This window comes from Brassica oleracea, chromosome C8 (genome assembly GCF_000695525.1).
Source record: "Brassica oleracea var. oleracea cultivar TO1000 chromosome C8, BOL, whole genome shotgun sequence".
NCBI lineage: Eukaryota > Viridiplantae > Streptophyta > Magnoliopsida > Brassicales > Brassicaceae > Brassica > Brassica oleracea.
The window spans coordinates 22,300,909-22,326,101 of record NC_027755.1 but is presented as its reverse complement, the minus strand read 5'-3'; the positions used below and the strand labels follow the sequence as shown (position 1 = coordinate 22,326,101).

General features: G+C 34.9%; 3 protein-coding genes across 4 annotated transcripts; 2 read left to right on the top strand and 1 right to left on the bottom strand.

Annotated features, from left to right (window-relative positions):
• Positions 1–1,038: 1,038 nt before the first annotated feature.
• On the top strand, positions 1,039–2,937 carry LOC106308136 (two-component response regulator ARR7). The gene is made up of 5 exons (XM_013745265.1): positions 1,039–1,416; positions 1,499–1,575; positions 1,780–1,857; positions 2,212–2,282; positions 2,379–2,937. Exons 1-5 carry the CDS (start codon positions 1,269–1,271, stop codon positions 2,641–2,643), a joined length of 639 nt encoding a protein of 212 aa, XP_013600719.1. The 5' UTR covers positions 1,039–1,268; the 3' UTR covers positions 2,644–2,937.
• Positions 2,938–3,880: 943 nt separating this feature from the next.
• Positions 3,881–4,593, top strand: LOC106308961 (E3 ubiquitin ligase BIG BROTHER-related-like). Its single transcript, XM_013746059.1, has one exon. The coding sequence runs from the start codon at positions 3,916–3,918 to the stop codon at positions 4,591–4,593; it is 678 nt and encodes a 225-aa protein (XP_013601513.1). The 5' UTR covers positions 3,881–3,915.
• A 3,829-nt stretch (positions 4,594–8,422) lies between these two features.
• LOC106308280 lies at positions 8,423–24,952 on the bottom strand. 2 transcript variants are annotated; one of them, XM_013745433.1, is made up of 5 exons: positions 24,847–24,952; positions 24,434–24,610; positions 23,878–24,084; positions 8,699–9,142; positions 8,423–8,607 (listed from the first exon to the last, which is right to left on the bottom strand). In XM_013745433.1, exons 1-5 carry the CDS (start codon positions 24,859–24,861, stop codon positions 8,548–8,550), a joined length of 903 nt encoding a protein of 300 aa, XP_013600887.1. In that variant the 5' UTR covers positions 24,862–24,952; the 3' UTR covers positions 8,423–8,547. The 2 variants fall into 2 exon arrangements, with proteins under 2 accessions (XP_013600887.1, XP_013600885.1); XM_013745431.1 differs by lacking the exons at positions 8,423–8,607; positions 8,699–9,142 and adding an exon at positions 23,126–23,342 and having other exon boundaries at positions 23,434–24,084.
• Positions 24,953–25,193: the final 241 nt, after the last annotated feature.

The following is a 25,193-nucleotide window of genomic DNA, read 5'->3' as shown; positions in this document are numbered from 1 at the left end:
GATATAATCATACAAAACCAAAAAAATCGATTTGGGATTCTTTCCTCGGCACGGGATCGATCGATCTATTCTTACAGATCGGTCGATCTGTGTAAATCGACCTTCGCCGATCGAGTGAAATGGACCAGGTCGATCAGTATATATTTCGCGTTTTTTTTTGTTCTGAATAATGATCGGGATCGATCGATCCACTATAACTTGTAAAGTGGGATCGATCGATCCTCATTGTCGAACTCAATATATATCTTTTTAAGAAAATTACAATTTTAAGGGCATTACTGTCATTTTGAAAAAAATTAGTCTAATAGGACATAAAGTAGTATAATTTAGTCTAAATGGACATAGTTACCATTTTTTTGCTCTAAAAAAACAGATTTCCCTTTTTATTTTATCTCAAGATTTTGTCCAAAAGCAAATGAGATTCACAAATCACAAAATGGTCCACTAAACAGAGTGCATTTACTACATAAAAATCAATTTAATAGAGGAACTTAACTGAAAACGATGACAACAATTAATGAATTGACCATTTTGTCGAAAACAATATCTTTATCCAAATAAAAAATCAAGAAAATTACCGGAATATATCAACATAATCACTTATAACTTGAGCATATTTAAAGTTATCGTGTCACTAAGTGCATTGGAATTTAGTAGAGCATCAAATGCAATATCTATATTTAAATGAAGATATTACCTCTCTCTTTTTTTATCAAAGAAAGAGATTACCTCTCTAATAAGTGATTATTTTTGAATGGATTAGATTAATTGGTCGAACTTAGGGGACTGAATATATATAATAACATCTTACTAATATAGAAATAAAATTAAAAGCGATTAAAAAGAAGATAATCTTGTGAGAGGTAATTACTGAAAGGAGGAGGAAAATTCCAGGTCAAGAGAGAGAGTGGTCGCTGTCGAATTGAAAGAAACAGACCAAACAAAGATCTTTGAAATCTTAAAAAAGATTCGGTGCCCAAAGACTTTGACCTTCAAGACATAAAAGATTTACTATTACATGTGTTTTTTTTTCTGACACTTGACCCAACTTAAGATTTTGTTTCCTCTTCAAAGATCTCACCAGCAACATCTGATCTTCCGTATCTCTCTACTGCAACCCCACCTTTTATATCTATGTCACTCTTTTCCCTTCTTCCTCCATCACATCACATTGATTTCTGAAGTTTTTTTCTTTCTCTTTAAACCAAAGCTTCTTCTTCCTCGTTTTCTTTAAAACCAGTCTTCACTCTTTTCTGAGTTAGAGAGAAATGGCTGTTGGTGAGGTCATGAGGATGGAGGTTCCCACCGGTGGAGATCTGACTGTTAGTTCGCCTGACCTACATGTTCTAGCTGTCGACGATAGTATTGTGGATCGTAAAGTCATCGAGAGGTTGCTGAGAATATCTTCTTGCAAAGGTATACTATACACCAAAACAATCTTCTGTCTCTCCGTTTTCAGGGTTTCGTTCTCTTTGCCTAATAGTCTATGTTTTTTCAGTGACGACTGTAGAGAGTGGGACTAGGGCTTTGCAGTATCTTGGCTTAGATGGAAACACAGGAGCTTCTGATCTTAAGGTACAAATCTGTTTGATTACTGAGAAATCCTCTAAGGAAAGAAAGAGAGACCTATGCAACTTTTGCTCTTGCTTCTTGTCTGAAAAAATAAATAAAATAAAAAGACTATTTAGTAATTAGTTTGTTTTGGTAGTAATAAGGTCTAATATTTTGTTGTTGTTGAAGTTATTTATTAATAGTTATGTGTGATCTTTCTTATTACAGGATTTGAAGGTGAATTTGATAGTGACGGATTACTCAATGCCAGGACTAACAGGATATGATCTTCTCAAGAAGATTAAGGTAATAATTAATTAATTAGTAATAGATTTTGATTTTTCAGTATGAGAAAAAAAAAACTTGAATAAATGTTCTCCAATGTTTTTTTTTTTTTTTTTTTTTTTTTTTTTTTTTTTTTTTTTTGTAAACCAGGATGGGTTCGGGCCTTCGGCCTTAATCCCCCCCCAGGCCCGGGGCCGGCCGGCGCTGATACCGTGAACATGGCGTAAAGCACCCCTCCCCATGGGAATCGAACTAGGGGTGCAATGGAACCTACTCCAAGCACTAAACCACTAGCCCAACGCACCTTGGGTATTATCAATATACTCGTATCAACATGTTCTCCAATGTTGATACGAGTATATTGATAATGTGCAGGAATCTTCTACATTCAGAGAAATACCTGTAGTGATCATGTCATCTGAGAACATCTTAACTCGTATAGAACAGTAAGTGATTCTGTAAATGTGTAACAATACAAAGTATATCATATTTTATCTACCCTGTGATGTAAACTAAGTGACTTATCCTCTCTATTTTTTCAGATGTTTGAAGGAAGGTGCAGAGGATTTCCTGTTAAAACCGGTGAAGCTTGCAGATGTAAAGCGAATAAAACAACTTATAATGAGAAATGAAGCAGAAGACCACAAAACCTTGAGCCATTCTAACAAGAGAAAGCTTGGAGAAGATGTTGATGCATCACCATCATCTTCCTCATCATCATCAAGTCATGATGATTCCTCTGTCAAGGACTTTCCATCTTCAAAACGAATGAAGTCAGAATCTGACATTTTTTCTCCTTTTATTTGAAATACATAGAGCCAAGGCCTTAGCTAGCATTGTCTGTTAATATTCCACAGCTAAGTTTTTTTGTTCATGCCTTTTTGTTTTGTGGTCAATACAACGACTGTGTTTCTGGTTTTATTATCTTGTAAGGACTCAACTACTTCCTCCAGATCCTGGCGAGGTTTTGGTGTACTACACATTGACTGTGTATGCCATTTCTCTCATGTAGTTGATCAGATACCTGAGAACTTAGTGATCTTGATCAGATACACATTGACTGTGTATGGCATTTTATACTATCTTAATACATTTCTCTCATGTAGTTGATCAGATAGCTGAGAACTTAGTCTTGCTCTCCCAAAGAAAGTTACATGGAGATTCCTTTTAAGGCATAGTCTCGGAAGCTGCTTCGTTATGCTATTCAAAGTTCCACTTTCGGAATAACCTTCATCATCACAAACATACCACTGAGCTGAAGGGAGAATGATAAGATGGAGAGAAGAGAAAACTAGAGGAAGGAGCATTATATGGGTTAACTATCAGCAAAAGTATACAAATATAAATGCGAGAATCTTAAGTAATCCATATTTGATTATATTATATGCTTAATTATGGAAAAAATATATGATATAAATGCGAATTTTTGTAAGTAATCCACATTAACTGAATTATAAGAGCGATGCAATATTTATAAGAGCGTTGTAAAATTGTGAAATTTCATGCAAGAAGACAAAAGAAATCGGTGGAAAACAAAATAGTTCTTATTTGTTTTCACTTTTATATTGAACCATAATATCAATTGTATATAATATAGAGAGAATATATTTTGGAGGAATTAAAACAAAAGATTGGGAGGATATAAGATTTATGAGAATATCTCGCATGTGAGAAAGAATTTGATGAATTATTAGATGAATAACTAAATTACAGTGATACAAAAAGTAAAATAACATACAAAGTAAGAGCATTTTCAAAGTAACAATCATGTTTTAATAGTATGGATGATCAAAGGAAAATTGACTTTCTAAAAGGTTTGAGAAGCTATTAATTAGAAAAGTAAAGTAGTTGGAAAAAAAACTTATATAGTCAAAATTAAACGGAAATTGTATCAACAAAAAGGAAAGTAACCAACAAAACTTAAATAAATTAGGTTTCAAAGATCCTAGATCTAAACAAAAATTGGTATAATCTTGTAGCCCTATAAATACCTCGCCCATATTAAATTCTACAATTCATCACTGCAATCAAACCGAACAAAGCAAAAACCCTAAGAAACTATAGATATCGTTTTTCATTATGAAATCCAGAGGCGACTTGTATTTCAGGCATGAGATCGACCGTAACCCTTCAGCCTCGGATGCTGGCACAATCAAAGCATGCGCAACCATGGTCACGTGGCACGAGGACACGGAAGATTCTGAAACAACATTCTCGTTTACGTTGTCGGCGGAGGACGTCATCGAACGCCAAGGACTTGCCAACAAAATACAAGAACTAGATGAGCTATTCATGGAAGCTGCTTTCCCTCAAGAAGATAATTTGCTTTTGTTGACCGAAGAAGCCTATCATTGTTTCATTGAATTGATTTCCTCACGTGATTATAGCAGAGATTGTGCTATGTCTCTGTGGTTTACTTTTCGTGTTTGGCGTCCTCCTCCTCCTCTTCCTCCTTCAGTTGATGAATTTGAGGATGATGATGATGATGATGATGATGATGAGGCGACCAATAGTAATATTCCAATCAGGGCAGCAAGCAAGCTCGCGGTCAAGTCCTTAACCAAGAAAATATACAATAAAGGTGACTCTCTCGCCATTGACAGTTGCACTATTTGTTTGGAAGAGTTTAAGAATGGAGTCAATGTTGTCGAGTTACCCTGTGGACATGAGTTTGATGATGCATGTATCGCACACTGGTTCGAGACCGATCACATTTGTCCATTGTGTCGTTTCGAGTTAACTCGTGAGCATCATTGAAGATATTGAAAATTAGGTTTTTCAATTTTTATAAAGTATGTTGACAAAAATAAAACATTGTACAAGTTTTCATATTTTCGCTTTTTTTCTTCCCGTAAAACTATGCACTTGATTCGATTTCGCTTAATATGATGGAATGCATCCATTGTTCTGCGGCTTTTGTCAACCATGGTGCTCATAAATAAAAGATTTGGTTAAGTGAACTTAAGGGCAAAGCTCATTCATTTTTTAGATGAGTCTTGTCGTAAGATGAGGAACATCAACTGAAATTGTTAGCTAAGGTTTTGCCTCCATCACCTAAATTATGTTAACCATGCTTCCTTTACATAAATGCGTTTTAAATTCGTTATTCTACAATTTTGATAGAACTAACAAAGACACCTTTTTACTAATATTAATGGTATATTTAGAACAAGAAAAACTTTTGATTTTATGATATTTTCAATTGTGTTTCTCAAAAACTGTCCAAACAATAAATAGAATATTTATATATATATATACAATCATATCTAATTTTAAATTTATTTAATATTCTCAAATCTTGGTTAGAAATTATTGTGAATAATTATTTGATTTCGTTTGATCTATGTGGAGGCCGGTTCACTTTCATAAGGTAAATTTTCTACGTGTATCAATTTCTTACTAACTTTCTTTTATTGTTTTTAACTAAATTTACATTATTTTGAACCCGCTAAGCATGACAACTGTAGATACTAAAATTTTTATATATGAATTACATTGATTTAATTTTCTATTTTTCAAATAAAAAATCTAAACAATGTTTTCAATTTTTTAGAAGTGAATTAAACATTTCTTAAGAAAAATACAATACAAATCTATTTTTCTAAAAACTAAATGATTTTGGTCACTCAAAATTAAATCAAACCGGTTTAAATAGATGATCAATACAATTACATGAATCTAAATGGATAAAATTATTAAGAATATAAAAGTAAAAAGTAAATGGGTTCAAACGGTCAAGACATAAATGTGTTCGCCAAAAATGAAACATATCTAAATAAGGTGGATCTACCATTTTATCATTCTTAACAAAGAATTTGACAAGTTTTTATTAGAATTTTACAATGCATACTATTCCGCGTTTTTAAAACGCGGATCAAAATCTAGTCACCCATTATAAGCAGAGTCGTGTATTGATTAGATTAATAATCATTTAATTTTGTATTGTTATTCTATTAGTAGATAACCGATGATATGTTTAATATGACATTGGTTTAGTTATATTAACAAGGTTGGTTTAGTTTAAGTAGTTTTTTTTTTGTCAACTGCTTAGAGTAGTTAGTTTGCATTTTTTAAGTAGTGTGTTATATTATCGTAACATTCATGAAAGAGTCCAAAATTTAAATGACAACTTCTAACATTAGATAAAAAAAATAAGACTTTAAATTAATAGATTAGATTTTGTTTAAAAATATTTTCAATATTTGCGTAGGTGGGAATCTTGTATATTTTAAATTACAAGTTGAATAAAACTGGATTTGAAAGTGCATTGTAAATATTATGTTTAAATAATAGATGATCTATTATTTTATAAAATTACTTTAAATTTCAGATTGAATAAACCACCCACAATAACATCCAACTACAACGAATTTTAGTTTTGGGTCCAATCTGAAATAAAATTATTATATAATGACAACTGTAGCAACTATAAATTGTGATATTTTAACTTAGGATTCATGCTTATACATTTTGAAGAAGATATTATTTTAAAATACTTTGTTTTGGTTCAAATGCTTTGGAGGCCCACAAGGAAATGTACATTGACATCTATAGTACTCAGGACTACCTCCCGAGCGATCACAGTAGGCAGTTGCAAGATTTCCATAATTGTTGTAGCACTTGATTCTGCAATTCACGCAATTCATTCCAATAACCGCCACACATGTTCGTCCCCCCATATTCTGAGAAACTATATCATGCAAGGTTGGTTTTAACTTTAAGTAAATAAAATTTGTTCAGACTTTTTTTTTGCTTAATAAGTTGTCCAGACTTAGAGATATCAAAACCCGGAACTATAACATAAGATCATATATTAGCTAATGAAGAAAAAAAACAGTAAATCATTTTCGAATATTTCTATGAGTAAACCACAAATAGTAAATATAGTTAAGGCTAATATAACAATAAATTAAATATCTACAACAACGATTTGAACTGAAAATAAAGTAACTTTTGTGATAGAAAATGTTGAATATATTTTTTTGAATAAAACTTTAGATAAATGTATACCTGAAAGAAACATCACAAGGAAGATGATGGGGACAACAAGTGAAGAAGTCGCTTTAGCCATCTTTGTTTTTTCTCTATTAATGTTTGTTACTAGTATATTGAATAGAATACTGATAGATCTTTGAAATTAAGTGACTATGAAAAGTTATAGAATATATAGGTGACCAAATTTTTTAAAATATAATGTATTTAGTGTCCCAAATATTTATTTCTTTTAATCACATATTGACTTATTTTTTACAGACATATTTTTCTTTTTTTCATAGATTTGTTTCATTTATACCACATATTGACTCCACAAATTTGTTTCTTATATAAGAGTCATAGTTAGGCTATTTAATTAATAACTTAACAAAATAACCTAAATATATTATTAATTTTGGGATTAATGTAGATAAGATTAATATTTAAATGAAAGATTAAGAAAATATTTCTATCTAAATCATAACAGATTTTATGTGTGTTTTGGGTATTAATTTTGGAATGGAATAATATAGCCCAAAACTATTAAAATTTATAATATTAACTTTATATATTAAACAAAATAAACAGTGATTTATTTTGTGTATGATTTTATGTAAGATTTTTGTGGTAGTAATAAAAATACAAGACTTAATTATAATTTATTAAATAAAACAATAGTTTTAAAATATAGTATTAACTAATTTAATTTAGTCATATATCAACATTTTGAAAATAAAAATTTAATTTAGTCATATATCAACATTTCGAAAATAGAAAATTTCAAACAAAACTTCTGATAAAATGAATAATAATTCCTATAAAACTAATTTTTAAAATTAAACTTTTTAATATGCTGTTATATTTTTAACCAAACAAAAAACAAGTGGATAATAATATATGAATAGTAAAATTTCGTCAAAACAAATTCCATCACTAAATATAAAATTTTCAAACTAATATTACATACAAAACTGAAAGTAATATATAAGATATATCTTTATAAATTATTTTATATTTTATATATTACTTTTAAAGATAAAAATATATCCGTGCAAGTGCGCATGTTTAACTCTAATATTTATTACTTTTGAAAATTTTATCCTAAAAACATTTTGACCGAAAATTTATTTATGACAGATTTATTTGGTTTCTCACATTTTTTTCTTTTTTACCATATATTTATTTATTTCGAAAAGACGTATTTACATTCACATATTTGTTTACTTTGACCCCACATTTACAATCCAACATATTTGTTATGTTTTGACCATATATTACAAAAAAAAAAAAAAATTGTATTTAGCCACAAAAGCTACACAATTTCTCTGTTGTGTTGATATACACAAACATTTCATACTCTAAAGCGTGTTTCTGTGGTCAAACCTTGTGTTCGTGAACAAAAATGAATTCTTTTGATTTGCTTCTTTATTTTATTTTTTTACTTATCATCAACCATCTTGTGAAAGCTGTACACATTATTGTAACATTAGTATGTTTCGTTTATTGAGGAAGCTTCTTCAAGTTCTCCCCAAGCAACCGAGCAAAACGAATGCTTAAAGGAATCTAAATCAACGACTCAAAATTAGCCTTTTCCATTAGTCTATAAGCTGACAATGTGTATTGATGTTAACAATCTTACTACTTCATCTAACTTCTCTAATCAACCATTCTTTCCTCTCAAGAGAGAGTTCAAATGCAACTGATGATAGAATAGGACCTTCCAAGATTACTTGCGACTCAAGAAACATAATCACTTTGGTTCTCCTGCGACATTTTCTTCTCTGTAAATGGTAAAAGCTGCGCCGCCAACAAAGAACCAAACACATAGATGGTCAAAACATTGCTGTCGCAGCTAGAAGAAACAAACATTAGGTTTAGATTTACTAACCTGACGAGCGACCTGAGCAACACGACGAGTATCACGAGATGATGATTCAGTGTTGAAGGAGTCCAAGTACACATTGTCTTTCTCTCCAGTCTTTTGTCTTCTGTTTCTGCTCTCGTCTTCTTGCGATGAGGAGCTTCCCCCTTCAGGGCTAATGCTGCCGCTTCTTGCATCCTTCTTACGCTTTCTCCTGACTGTGAACTGGACATACTCTTTCTCTGAAGGCGACAAAGATGTAGTCAGTAGCTCCTTCTCTTCCACATTAGGAAAATCTCCTTTTTCTAACGCTTCAGCTTCTCTGCGTCTAGTTAGTATGGAAGGAAGAGTATGGTGGCAAGGATCTTTATTCTCTTTATAAGAACACCTGTTGATACTCATATCTCTGTCACTCGAATGTGGTTTGATGATCCCACTAGCCACTACTGTTCTCTCGTGGTTACTAGAGTCCTCACACGCTAAAGAAACTACTTCACTGAGCTTGTTTTCCTCCTCGTTGCTTTGACGACTATTTGTCAATTTCTCGAGCTGGTAGCGAGACTCTCGCAGCTCCATCCTTAGTTCTCCTACTATATCTTCAGCTTCTCCGAGTTGAGCTTCAAGTTCTTCAATCTTTTGCTGTTTGCTTAAAGACATCATCTCCGCCTCTTTGACCTGTATAATAATCACATCAAAACTGTGACCATAACGCATCATGGACTAGCAATGAATTAAACGAATGGCATCATGAACTAGTATATACATTTTATGGAGAGTGTGAATCTATTTAAATCAGATATGATATCCTTGTAAAGTTATAACAATGGGTAAGAAAATACAAAATCAATTAAGTACATAAGACTAACCATTCCACAAGAACCATTCTCAATGACACTTTCAATGCAGCAAAACAAAACAAAAAAACACTATCAAAGATGTAAATAAAAGCAACAACTCAGATGCCATTCCTTAAAACAAGTGAGTACAAGCAACAACTCATTAAAACAACTAAGAGTAATAAAATTTTAAGAATCAACATTGTAACTATTACCTTCGAACATACATCTGCTTAAGCCTTTACAGTAGAATTATATTGAGTTAAAACAAACTTGAGAAATGCAGGAAAAATTGTCAAAACATCACTTTTGTATTTCATCATGTAAACCCAAATAACCCTTGTACAATCATCAACTATTGTTAAAAAATATTTGTAACCCTCAATAGATTCAACAGAGAAAGAACCCCAAACATCTAAATGAATCAAATCAAATGGATAACTCGACATTTTATTATTAGACACAAACGACAATTTCTTTTGTTTTGCTAAAGGACATACAGGACAGTGAGCAGACTTTTGTAAACTAGTTGCAGAGAGAGATAGGAAAAGTACCAGAGAGAATCTTTAACTTGGAAGTAGATATGTGTCCAAGGCGTTACCATCGACTTGCAAGGATCCACGGAAAGCTAAAGAAGATGAATCAACATTCTCAAGAACATAAAGGTTGTGCAGAGAGTAGCTCTACCAATCATCAAGTCACGAGAAGACTCCTGTAACACACAGAATGTAGGATAAAAGTGAGCAGAAAGATTACTATCACGAAGCAAGCTACACACACTTATCAAGTTGAATCGGAAAGAAGGAACATGAAGCACATTATGCAAGACAAGTGAAGAAGAAATATGCACAGTTCCTATATGAGTGATAGTTTCATTAAGTCCATTAGGGAGAGAGACTGTAACACCAGACACAGTCGAGGTACTACTAAAGAGAGACAGATCCGAGCATACATGTGTAGTAGCTCCACTGTCAATGATCCAGGTATTAGATAGTAGGGTCGATGAAAGAGATGATAAGCATTGATGTTGGAAAGTAAGGATATTATGTGTAAAACGAAGGCTAGTAGAGGGAAAGGGGATGATACCAGCGGATGATTGAGGTGCTGAAGATGAGTAGGATCCTTGTGGATTTGGACCGGATTAGGATTAACAGCATTCGCAGTTATCTGAGCAACATCGTTCGACTTTTGAAACTGTTGTGAAAGAGGCTGGTGAGAGGTTTGAGCTGGTCGCTGGTTATATCCCTGTTGACCTCGTGGAGTGAAACCAGATCCTCGTGCAGAGGTCTTGTTATTCATGTGTCCTGGAGGGTAACCATGTAACTTGAAACACTTGGTAACGATGTGTCCAAGTTGGCTACAGTAGGTGCACAAAGGCCTCTGTTTAGGACGATAACCGGATTGCGAATGAGCTGTTGCAAAAGCAGAATGATCAAGTAAAGTATCATTCATAGGAGCGTCAGTAGGACCAGAACTCTAAAAAACTGCGTTTTGTAGGTGTAGATATAGGTTTGATAGACTTCTGTCTTTCATCCTGAGCCACCAGATTGAACACATCTTCGATAGATGGGATTGGTTTCAACATAAGGATATGGCGACGAGTCGGTTCAAAGGCTTCATTAAGCCCCATCAAGAACTTAGTCACACGATTGCGTTGTTGTAAACGTTCCCAAAGAACAGCCGCATTGGAAGGTCAACATAATTCTTGTGCTCTTCCCAGAGCGTGGCTAAAGCTGTATAGTATGCACTGACATCCATCGAACCTTTCTGCAAACGCGACTGAGCTGTTGTTCAATCTCATACACTCTCGGCGCATCGTCCTGTTTAAAACGAAATAGAATATTCTTCCAAATAGATTCAGCAGTCGACATAAAGAGAAGACTCTGACCTATCTGCTTAGAAACGGAATTCATCAACCATGTGGTCATTGCAACGGGACCAAGATCCAGCATCGCGATGAATCCGAGCTTGTTATCCTAACAGAAGGACGCCAAGAATGGAACTCCGAGCCAGATGTGAGACGATCGGAGACCAAGACGAGTCCAGCGTGATCGGAGCTGTGAAGATGATATGTATCATAAAGCTTACGTGAGGAGGAAGAATAACAGAGTTGCGGAACAGAGTAAGGATGACGTGGCACAGGACGTTGGATCGGAAGTAAATGAATAAGGAACCCTTCGGATGGAGAAAGAGTCTTTGCCGTTAGGAGTCATCTTCTTCTTATTATGAGTTCGTTGTTCATTCTGTTTCTTTATGCTTTTGATGTTGATTGTTTAGACGCTATGAGTCTATCTCTCTCGTTCGCCATGAGAACGATGATTCAAGCTGGATTCGCCTTGAGAGTCTAGTTTGTTTCATACTCAAAGCTGTATTCATTTATATTGGAATTACAAGTGAAGTTTACAAGAGTTCTTAAAGTTTCGAGTATCTAAACTCTATCAGTGGTGCGGTGAAAAGTTCGAAGTTACGCGACGATGTCAACGAGTTCGACTCTAGTTCAGCCTCGATTTCAAGATGACTATGATGAATTTGATGCAAAAGCGAGAGCGGATTTGAATTTTGCGATTGGAGGCTTTACGAGGTTGAACGAGGCGAACGACGAGAAGACGGAGGAGATCAAAGCGATCAACACTCGATTATCTTCAATCGAATCGTCAATGGAGACGATGAGATCTGAATTTCGAGTATCTATGGCGTCGATTAGCTCTGATTTCAGATCGTTTATGACGATGGTGGGAAAACAACCAGCGGCAGAGGTCGAAACTCATCTAGCTCGATTTTCACAACCAGATTCCTCGCAAGATCAAGATCAGGTGCGTACTACTCCATTGGAACGAAACCGGGGTTTTCCACTAGGATATCGATTTGTGAGTATGAATATTGCGAGTAGAGATAAAATGTTGAAGAAGATTGAGCTACCTAATTTTGATGGAAGTAATGCCTATGAGTGGATTGTTGATGTGGAGAAGTATTTTACGATGGGGCAATACAAAGATAGAGAGAAGATTGATGTATTACCGTTATGCCTACAAGGTCAAGTGAAGAGATGGTTTGCGTGGGTGACGAAACGAGGAGGTTTTGTTAGCTGGGATGATTTTAAAGACAGAAATGATGTTGCGTTTTGCTAAAGACAAACAGGATCTGTGAGTGATTATGTATCAGAGTTCGAAGATTTATCAGCTCAAGTTCCGGGTTTGGCTGATCACTTGTTGGAGAGAATCTTCTACTTGGGATTGAATAGAGAGATGAAAGAAGTTATTAGGATGAAGGATCCGCAAGGTCTTCAGAATTATATTGCGGTGGTTTTGAAGATGGAGACGAGTGTGTTATGTGAAGTGGTCAGTGCAGCACCGAAGAAGGTAACAGAGAAGCAACATACTAAGAGTTCCTATTATAACAAAGCTCCATCTACAAGTACAACAACTGTGATTCATGATAAGAATCAGATGGAAGCGAGTGGGAGTAAGCAGGTAGCTGTATCAAAACCGAAAACTCAGAGAGCAAGACAACAATACTCAGACGCAGAGTTGGATGCATTGAGAAGAGATAGGTTGTGCTTTAAGTGTAAAGTGCTGTGGTCTCGTACACATGACTGTCCGCTGAAGGAATTACGTATTATCACAGTGGTTAAAGGATTAGAAATGGAAGTGTTGGATCAAGAAGAAGATCAGTTCTATTTCGCCGAAACCAGCAAACAACAAGAGTTAATGACTCTGTCATTTAACTCTTTTCTTGGGATTGAATCTCCGAAGACTACTAAGATGCGAGGGAGAATAAATCAGAAGGAGATACTAGTCATGCTCGATAGTGGAGCATCCCACAACTTCATTTCACCCTCTGTTGTGGAAAAGCTACATTTGAAAATTTCTGCAGCTTGTAGCTTGGATGTGTTGTTAGGGAATGGTGTTACTGTCAAAGGCTTTGGAGTTTGCCGAGCTGTACCATTCGTTCTCAATAATACAACATTCACATCCGACTTTATCTCCTTAGAACTGGGAAGTGTAGATGTTATATTAGGTGTGCAATGGCTGGAAACGTTAGGCAGATGTGAAGTTGACTGGAAGCATTAGGAACTCACATTTATCTATCAAGGGCAGAGAGCCACGTTGCATACCATGCCTCTCTCTGTCAAATCATTGTCTCCTAACTGTAGTGGTGGACACACTGGTAGGGAAGTACAATTGTTCACAGCTGCAACAACATCACCAGTACCAATTAGAAATTGAAGAAAAACTCTAGACATGGTTGAACAGATATGAAGATATTTTTGCAATGCCCGAAGGCTTACCACCTATCAGGGGACAAGAACACTCTATTACCTTGGTTCCTGGAGTATCAGCAGTATCTGTTCATCCATATAGACACCCTCACGCAAGGAAAGAAGTAATGGAACAAATGGTCAGTGAGATGTTAGCTTCTGGGATTATAAGACCAAGCGTAAGCCCCTTTTCAAGTCCAGTGCTATTAGTCAAAAAGAAAGATGGAGGATGTCGCTTTTGTGTGGACTATAGGGCTCTAAATCGATCAACGGTCCCAAATAAATATCCAATACCAGTCATTGACCAGCTTTTGGATGAACTTAATGGCGCAAAGGTATTTTCAAAACTTGATTTGAGGTCAGGATATCACCAAATCAGGATGCGTGAAGAAGACATAGAGAAAACAGCTTTCAGAACGGTGGAGGGTCATTACGAATTCTTGGTTATGCCATTTGGGCTAACCAATGCTCCTGCCACTTTTCAAGCTCTCATGAATAAAATTTTCAAACCATTCTTGAGAGAGTTTGTATTGGTTTTTTTTTTGACGATATTCTGGTGTATGGCAAGACGGTGGAGCTTCATTTTCAGCATTTGGAAAAGGTGTTACAAGTTTTGAGAGATCAGAAGCTTTTTACGAATCGTAAGAAGTGTTCTTTTGGTGTGAAGCAAGTAGAGTATTTGGGCCATATAATCTCTCAAGCGGGTGTGGGAACAGAAGGTCAGAAAACTGAAGCTATGAGGAATTGGGCAACTCCTAAAACAGTCAAACAGTTAAGAGGATTCTTGGGGTTGACAGGATATTATAGGAAATTTGTGAAGATTATGGAATAATTGCGAGACCGTTAACGTCATTACTGAAACGAGATCAATTCGAGTGGGTTGCGGAATCTCAAGGTTCATTTGAGGCATTGAAGAAGGCTATGACAACGGCCCCTGTTTTAGCGTTACCAGACTTTACAAAAGTCTTTGTGGTGGAGACTGATGCTTCTGGAATTGGAGTAGGAGCAGTGTTAATGCAAGACAAGAAACCGATAGCATTCTTTAGTCAAGCATTAACAGAACGAGAAAGACTTAAGCCGGCTTATGAAAGGGAGTTGATGGCTGTTGTGATGGCAGTGAGGAAGTGGAAACATTATTTGCTTGGAAGGAAGTTTAAGGTTCATATGAATCAGAGGAGTATTAAATATTTGTTGGAGCAGAAAGAAGTAAACATGGAGTATCAGCGATGGTTAACAAGGTTGTTGGCTTTGATTTTGAGATTTTCTATAAACCAGGGTGTGAAAACAAAGCAGCTGATGGTCTATCTCGTTGTATGCACTCGTCGTCATTGTTTGCAGTAACCGTTCCAATCGTGTTACAGTGGGAAGACTTATACAAGGAGATAGCAGAGACTGGACCGATACAGTCTATTATAAAAAAGCTGTTGAGCAAGGAGTTGGTATCTACGAAGCTGTCTGTGATAGAGGGGAGGCTGTGGTCTAAACAACGGCATGTCATACCCAAAAATTCGCGGTTTATTCCAATAATACTAAATGAGTGTCATGACAGTAAATCTGGTGGTTACTCAGGAGTATTGAAGACATTACAACGAGTACATCGTTCATTTACCTGGAAGGGTTTACGGAAGCAGATAAAGGAATATGTGGTGGAATGTTCAGTATGTCAAACTCATAAACACTCGACATTATCACCGGCGGGATTGTTACAACCATTACCTATTCCTGAGAAGATTTGGGAAGATATCAACATGGATTTTATAGAGGGTCTGCCGATGTCAAATGGAGTGAATGTGGTGTTGGTTGTTGTTGACAGGTTAAGTAAATCAGCTCATTTTCTTGGCCTAAAACACCCATTTACAGCAGCAGATGTGGCACGGAAATTTGTAACAGAGATAGTGCGTCTCCACGGTTACCCTCGCAGCATTGTATCTGACCGTAATCGTATTTTCTTGAGTCAATTCTGGAAAGAGTGTTTTAAACTCGCAGGGACGCAGTTGAAGTTCAGTACAGCCTTTCATCCTCAAACAGATGGGCAGTCTGAAGTTGTAAGCCATTGCCTAGAGACGTATCTTCGTTGTTATGTTTCCTCTCATCCGCGAACTTGGTCACAGTTTCTATGTGGGGATTAATATTGGTACAACACCTCATATCATACATCGATCCATTCTACTCCTTTCCAAGTGTTGTATGGTCGAGAACCACCAGCTTTGTTGAGATATGAAGAAGGGTCTACTAGCAATTTTGATTTGGAGGAGTCATTAAAACAGAGAGATGCAGCGTTAAATGTAGTAAAGCAATGTTTGACTAGAGCGCAAGAGTTGATGAAAGATCAAGCCGATAAGCATATGAGGAACGCTGAGTTAATGGTGGGAGATATGGTGTATTTGAAGTTGCGTCCATATCGACAACACTCAGTGGCAAAGATATTCTGTCAGAAGTTAGCTGCTAAATTTTACGGACCTTATAAGGTACTCGAACGGATTGGTAAAGCAGCTTACAGATTGGAGTTGCCAGTGGAATCGAAAATTCATTTCGTCTTTCACATTTCACAAATTAAGAAGGCATTGGGAGTGCATACGCAAGTACAACAACTACCACCGGTTTGTTTGGGAGAAGTGGCTGGAGAGTTGGATCCTGAAGACGTGTTAGCAAAACGTTATAATATGAAGGGGGAGTTTGAACTTCTGGTTCATTGGAGGGATTCGACAGATTTGGATGATTCTTGGATAACTTCGCGGGAGTTTGTAGCATGTTTTCCATCATACAAGCTTGAGGGCAAGCTTGGTTTCGATGGGCGAGGTATTGATAGGTATCATAAAGTGTACGTGAGGAGGAAGAATAACAGAGTTGCGGAACAGAGTAAGGATGACGTGGCAGAAGACGTTGGATCAGAAGTAAATGAATAAGGAAACCTTCGGATGGAGAAAGAGTCTTTGCCGTTAGGAGTCATCTTCTTCTTATTATGAGTTTATTGTTCATTCTGTTTCTTTATGCTTTTGATGTTGATTGTTCGGAGAAAGACGATGAAACGAAACAGAAATCGAGAATCGATCGAAATTCAAGCAACAGAAAGAAGAAACGCGAAGAAAAGGTGAACGAAGAAGACGATCTCCAGCTCGAAAACAAGCAAATCTTCGATCAATCGCAGCAACAACTAAGAGACCGAGAGACTCATGATGAGAGATGAATCAAGATCGAGAAATCACTCTGATACCATATTGAACAAAATGAATTTGATTCAATTAACCGTAAAGTTTGTTATAATGATTCTTTAAATACACTGGTTACCAAAAGGAAACTTGACCAGGTGGTTTAATCATAAACAATAATAAACCAATGATGTATATATCATCTAATAAGAACAAACAAAAATATCAATTTAATCAAAAAGTGAATATAACAAATCCTTGGAAACTTCATACAATCTACCACATAACTCAAAACTTTCAAATCAAACAAGCTAAAACAAAATATTTTGATCAGAAGAAAACCAAGTGAATAGTTTTAAAATATACAAGGAGACTGAAAGTGTTTAGTGTTTGTTTGTTGTTTTGTGATACTTGTCTTTGACCCAACGAAAACCAACGGCAGAGCCAGTCTTGAGCTTCTTAAAACCCGAAGAAGCCACATCTTTTGTCTTGTCTAGTCCATGTCCAAATTTCTCCTTGTACTTAGCCGTGTTTGAGTTCGACGCAGTTCCACCTCCACCACTTCTGACGACGGCGGTGCCGCTATTGTCTCACTGGTCAGCCTACGATGATGCTCCGTTCATTATGAATAATATCCTTTTTGAAAAGCTTTAAATCAGAAACGAATTGGTTTTTGTATGTTATCAAAGTGAAAACTGATTTCAAGTTTGTGTTTGTGGTTGTTTCTAGTTTTCTCTGTTGTGTTTATATACACAAACATTTCATACTCTAAAACGTGTTTCTGTGGTCAAACATTGTATTCGTGAATAATAGGGACTTCTTTTGATTTGCTTTTTTCTTCTATTTTTTTCTAATAGTCAAAAATCTTTTGAAAGCTTCGTTGCAAGGTTAAATGTGTCAGAATAAATAAAAAAAAGCAATCTAAATTCCACATCGGATATTAGACATAATAAAGTCTAATATATATATAGTTGGTTCAATACCACTTAGTATGAGGCCTTTTGGGAGTAACGACCCAAGAATAAATCCGTGAGGGCTTAGAACCAAAGCGGACAATATCATACTAAGCGAAGGGTAGGACATCTGGTGACGGATGTCTGGCTCTAGTTGAGCGTCTGGCCTCCAGCACGGGCATCCGGTCTGGCTCTAGTTGAGCATTTGGCCCAGGAGTGCATATGGTCTGTCACACAGATTGGTATCAGAGCCAAATTTCCGTGGTCCTTGGTTTGAGGGGAGGATTGTCAGAATAAATAAAAAAGCAATCCAAGTCCCACATCGGATATTAGACATAATAAAGTTTAATATATATAGTTGATCCAGTCCCACTTAGTATGATGCCTTTTGGAGGTAGCGACCCAAGAATAAATCCGTGAGGGTTTAGGTCCAAAATGGACAATATCATACTAAGCGAGGGGTTGAACATCTGGTAACGGACGTCTGGCTCTAGTTGAGCGTCAGGCCTCCAGCACAGGCATCCGGTCTGGTTCTAGTAGAACATCTGGTCTAGGAATGCATATGGTCCGTCACGACAAAATGTTTGTTTTATAGATCAGGACCGAGGTACCTACTGAAGAAGCTTCTTCGAATTATCCCCAAGCAAAAGAAATCCCATCAACTGCAACATTTTCTTCTCTGAATGGTAAAAGCTGCGCCAACAAAGGACCGAATAAAAAGATGTTCAGGAGAATATTGAGTGTTTATTAAGATGTAGTTCTCTACACAATTGATTTTAGAGTGGATGTGTGGAATATACCCAATTAAGGTCCAAATTAGCTGAATGCCCATAATTATGGATAACCCAAAAAGGAGTAACTTTTTGACACTGTGCGGACGAAAATACCCTCATGCTTTATCGAAAACAAGTAACTCTAGATTTATCAGCTAAATATTTACATAGCAGGTAACAATCTACATATCAACTAACATATCAGCTAATAATTTCAGTATCATCTAACAATCTATGTATCAAACAAATGTATCGACTAACAAATCATATATCAGTTAATGAAACTATTAACAATTAATTAGTTATCTATCAAATAGCCCCAAAACTATTTGTAACAGCTAACACTTCTTGTATCGATTAAGAATCCATTAAAATCTAAATAATAACAGGTAAGTAATAAAATACCTACTAACGTATATATTATCTAAAAGTTGATTGTGAGTCGAAATTAAAAACATTAGAATTGGGGTGAGATAATAAGATTAGCATTATGGATGTCAAAAAAATCATAATAAAAAAATAAAGATTTGTGTTGAATTAGAAGATGATTTGAAGAATCTATATGAGAGATAAAGAGATTAGAACACATAAAAGGGAAAAGGGAGAGAAATAGAGATAAGGGTATTACAGTCATAAAAAATATTTAAAAAACAAAGATATATGACAAATTATATGGGCTTTTGGATGCATTCTTACCAACTACTCTTGATTTTAGCGAGGACTCCGCTACAAGAACTCAGGGAAATCAAATAAAATAAAAGTGGGTCCATATCATCTTTTATGTAAGCTATCAATTTTTTTTATATCTTCAACTAAGTGTATTGAGTTTAGTTGTATTAACTTTTTCCCCTAAATTTTATTTCAGTTTCCTTTCTCTTTTAAACTATAACTAGATTCCGGGTATATTTTTGTTTCAATTTTTTTATAGAAATTTAATTTTTATATTTATGTTTTTTTAATTATATTTGTGTTTTTCTTTATAATCATATTTGTGTATAATATTTTTTCTATTATTAATAAGGTGTTTTGATAATTATAATGAATTTGTGATGTTGCATAACTATATACTTGTGCTATAGGCATTTCACACATTAATTTTGAATTTTATTCCTAAAAGGTTATTAATTTTTTTTTAAAAAATAATAAAGTATAGTTACAATTTTGTTAGTAATCACATAGTAATTAAATAAACATAATTATATGTTTTTCGTTAAATTTTCATGATTTGATTTCATATATAATGATTTATAAAACATTATTTTTAAAAACCTTATAAACAGTTACATTATGCAAACCTGTTAAACTTAGAAATTCTAAAAACAGGTTGGAATTATTGAATAGCATAAATAAATAATATGGGCTGAATATTGAGAAAAGGAGCAGATGTAACCCAATTGTATTAGAAAGAAATGGGACCGATAATTTTGGATAGAGGTTACGTATTGATAACTAAAGGTGGTTACAGTTATATAACTTTTGAATTTGCTTTATAAACTTTGTGTAAGTCCAATGACAAAAGAAGTAATATGCCAAGTAGTAACATGGGCGATAGTTAGCAGTGATCCTGAATTAATAATATTGATTTTGTTAAAAAATATTTTCAATCTTTGCGTGGATGGGAATCTTGTATATTTTAAATTACAAGTCGAATAAAACAGGATTTGAAAGAGCATTGTAAATTTTATGTTTAAATAATAGATGATCGATTATTTTATAAAATTACTTTAAATTTCAGATTGAATAAACCACCCACAATAACATCCAAGTACAACTAATTTTAGCTTTGGGTCCAATCTGAAATAAAATTATTATATAATGACAATCGTAGCAACTATAAATTGTGATATTTTAACCTATGATTCATGCTTATACATTTTGAAGAAGATATCATTTTAAAATACTTTCTTTTGGTTCAAATGCTTTGGAGGCCCACAAGGAAAGGTACATTGACATCTATAGTATTCAGGACTACCTCCCGAGCGATCACAGTAGGCAGTTGCAAGATTTCCATAATTGTTGTAGCACTTGATTTTGCAATTCACGCAATTGACTCCAATAACCGCCACACATGATCGCCCCCCCATATTCTGCGAAGCTATATCATGCAAGGTCGGTTTTAACTTTAAGTAAATAAAATTTGTTCAGACTTTTTTTTTGCTTGATAAGTTGTTCAGACTTGAGAGATATCAAAACCCGGAACTATAACATAAAGATCATATATCAGCTAATGAAGAAAAAATACAGTAAATCATTTTCGAATATTTCTATGAGTAAACCATAAATAGTAAATATAGTTAAGGCAAATATAACAATAAATTAAAAATCTACAACATTTGAAGTATGTACCAACGATTTGAACTGAAAATAAAGTAACTTTTTTGATAGAAAATGTTGAATATATTTTTTTGAATAAAACTTTAGATAAATGTATACCTGAAAGAAACATCACAAGGAAGATGATGGGGACAACAAGTGAAGAAGTCGCTTTAGCCATCTTTGTTTTTTCTCTATTAATTTTTGTTACTAGTATATTGAATAGAATACTGATAGATCTTTGAATGAAGAGACTATGAAAAGTTATAGAATATATAGGTGACAATTTTTTTTAAAAATATAATGTATTTAGTGTCCCAAATATTTCTTTCTTTTAATCACATATTGACTTATTTTTTATAGACATATTTTTCTTTTTTTTTCATAGATTTGTTTCATTTAACCACATATTGACTCCACAAATTTGTTTCTTTTTATCACATCTGATCTATTAAAATAGAGTTTGATACGTTCCGAATCAGCAACAGAAACAAATCAAAAAGGTTTGGCTTATGGGTTTACGATTAAACGAAATGGGCTTGAAGTATATTGCAAATGTGTTTATGAACATGTTTCAGCCCAAAGAAAGAAAGGTTCAACAAGAAATTATAAGTGATGGTCGTATAATATATCAATCTGAAGGCAATTCAGAGACCGTCTAGTCGACGGCGTCGACCATGTGGAAGCACGAGACCAGCCGAAGAGTTTTACGACTACAATCCTTCACTTTTGGTCAAGTCAAGACATTTATGATTTTGGTCAAATCAAAGTCTTTGGTCAAGTCTTCCTTGTTTTTATAAGTTATTAATTTCTATGTTTGACTAGTCTTTTATATTCCAACTTTTTGTATGTTTTGCCTATTATATAAAGGTCATTTGATCAATAAAATAAATTAAGCTTTGATTATTATTTTTGGAACCTTGAGAGTGATTCTCACTTTTCTTTCAATGGTGTGTAATATCCATTGATCCTATCGATCCGTCTTGGTGCGTCATATCCAAGGGATCAAACCGATTCATCCTGGTGTGTCATATCCAGGGAATCATCCTCTTTGTCGTCTAGGTGCGTCATATCGTAGGACATTGAGTTGAGAATATCAGCAGCCTTCCGCATCTGCTGTGCGACCCTTCGATCCACCATTTCTTCTTTTGTTGGACTTGTGTGTCATATCAAGCAACAATCGACTTTCGGTAGTATCAAGAGACTCTCCGCCCCTCTTGTGTCACCATTCAATCCATTAGTTCTCATTCAAACCGTCTGAGTTCATATCCAAATCCGGCTGAGTGATCCTTTCTTTATTTAGGGCGTGTCAGAGTTACTCTAAAAAATTACTATATAAGAGTCATAGTTGGACCATTTAATTAATAACTTAACAAATTAACCTAAATATATTATTAATTTTGGGATTAATGTAAATAAGATTAATATGGAACTAAAAGATTAAGAAAAAATTTCTATCTAAATCCTAACAGATTTTATGTGTGTTTTGGGTATTAATTTTGGAATGAATTTAGAATATTAAATTAATATTAAAAATTCCATCACTCAAATATAAAATTTTCAAAATAATATTGTATACAAAAACTGAAATTAATATATAACATATATCTTTACAACTATGATTTATATTTTAAATATTCCTTTTAAAGATAAAAATATACCTGTGCAAGTGCACATGTTTAACTCTAATATTTTTTTTTTTTTGAAAATTTTATCCCAAAAACATTTTGCTCGAAAATTTATTTATTTATGACAGATTTATTTGGTTTCACATTTTATTTTCTTTTTTACCATATATTTATTTATTTCCAAAAGACGTATTTAGTTTCACATCTTTTTTTACTTTGATCCCACATTTACAATCCAACATATTTGTTATCTTTTGACCCTATATTACCAAAAAAAAAAAAACTGTATTTAGCCCTGTTGTGTTGATATACACAAACATTTCATACTCTAAAGCGTGTTTCTGTGATCAAACCTTGTGTTCGTGAACAAAAATGAATTCTTTTGATTCTTTATTTTATTTTTTTACTAATCATCAACCATCTTGTGAAAGCTTGGCCGGAAGGTTACACATTATTGTAACATTAGTATGTTTCCTTTATCGAGGAAGCTTCTTCAAGTTCTCCCCAAGCAACCGAGCAAAACGAATGCTTAGAGGAATCTAAATCAACGACTCAAAATTAGCCTTTTCCATTAGTCTATAAGCTGACAATGTGTATTGATGTTAACAATCTTACTACTTCAGCTAACTTCTCTAATCAACCATTCAGAGAGATCAAATGCAACTGATGATAGAATAGGACCTTCCAAGATTACTTGCGACTCAAGAAACATCATCACTTTGGTTCTCCTGCGACGTTTTCTTCTCTGTGAATGGTAAAAGCTGCGCCGCCAACAAAGAACCAAACACATAGATGGTCAAAACATTGCTGTCGCAGCTAGAAGAAACAAACATTAGGTTTAGATTTACTAACCTGACGAGCGACCTGAGCAACACGACGAGTATCACGAGATGATGATTCAGTGTTGAAGGAGTCCAAGTACACATTGTCTTTCTCTCCAGTCTTTTGTCTTCTGTTTCTGCTCTCGTCTTCTTGCGATGAGGAGCTTCCCCCTTCAGGGCTAATGCTGCCGCTTCTTGCATCCTTCTTACGCTTTCTCCTGACTGTGAACTGGACATACTCTTTCTCTGAAGGCGACAAAGATGTAGTCAGTAGCTCCTTCTCTTCCACATTAGGAAAATCTCCTTTTTCTAACGCTTCAGCTTCTCTGCGTCTAGTTAGTATGGAAGGAAGAGTATGGTGGCAAGGATCTTTATTCTCTTTATAAGAACACCTGTTGATACTCATATCTCTGTCACTCGAATGTGGTTTGATGATCCCACTAGCCACTACTGTTCTCTCGTGGTTACTAGAGTCCTCACACGCTAAAGAAACCACTTCATTTATTGGCTTGTTTTCCTCCTCGTTGCTTTGACGAATACTTGTCAATTTCTCGAGCTGGTAACGAGACTCCCGCAGCTCCATCCTTAGCTCGCCCACTATATCTTCAGCTTCTCCAAGTTGAGCTTCAAGTTCTTCAATCTTTTGCTGCTTGCTTAAAGACATCATCTCTGCCTCTTTGACCTGTATAATAATCATCACATCATAACTGTGACCATAACGCTTCATGGACTACCAATAAATTAAAGGAATGGCATCATGAACTAGTATATAGATTTTATGGAGAGTGTGAATTCTATTTAAATCAGATATGATATCCTTGTAAAGTTATAACAATGGGTAAGAAAATACAAAATCAATTAAGTACATAAGACTAACCATTCCACAAGAACCATTCTCAATGACACTTTCAATGCAGCAAAACAGAACAAAACACTATCTAAGATGTAAATAAAGCTCAAAAGCTTGATCATCAATTAATTGAAACAGTTGAGAATAATAAAATTTTAAGAATCAGCATTGTAACTATTACCTTGGAATCATACATCTGCTTAAGCCTAAGACACGTACGGAGAGCCTCGTCTCTAACCGCCACAAGCTCCTGCTGATACCCACGAGCTCTCCTCTCTGAAACCATCACACGTGCCGCCGCTTCCTTGGCCGTGTTCAGTATCGTATCCGCGTAAGCCTTCTTCAATGCGGTTAATCTCTGCTAAAAAGGGAAAATGAACCAATTCAAATTGCAAACAACTCAGACAAAACCCACATCCGAAAACACTGATTCAGATCAAAACATACGAATCCACAAACGAATATCAGAGACAAATAATAATCCCTTCGTCAAAGAGAAACGGAACCTAAGAGAAACAGAGAAAGCAGCTAATTTTTTTTTTTTTTTTTTTCAATTCGGCGGAGAGTTAGGGTTTAAAGATTGGATTTTTTTACCTCTGGGTCAGTCATTAGGTCTTCTGAGAATGCGGTTACGGAGAGGCGATTTTTTTTTTTGCCCCCGACAGAAGTCGCGAAGAAGAAGAAAGGAACGAATGAAAAAAAAAAAAAGGTGGTTTGGTGTTTTTTTTTCTCCCCTTTGTGTTTTGTTTGTTGCCTTTTGCTTTCCAGAATCTGTCTGTTAGGAACTGAAAGGGATCGTAATTACTTTCTTACCCTTTCAAGATTCTTTTACGGGAACCCCCCACTTCTCTCTTCACATTTTCTTAAACCGACGATGCGGTTTCCCGGTTTGCCCGTTGCTATATTTTTTTCACCGTAAAATGAAAAAAAAAAAAACAAAA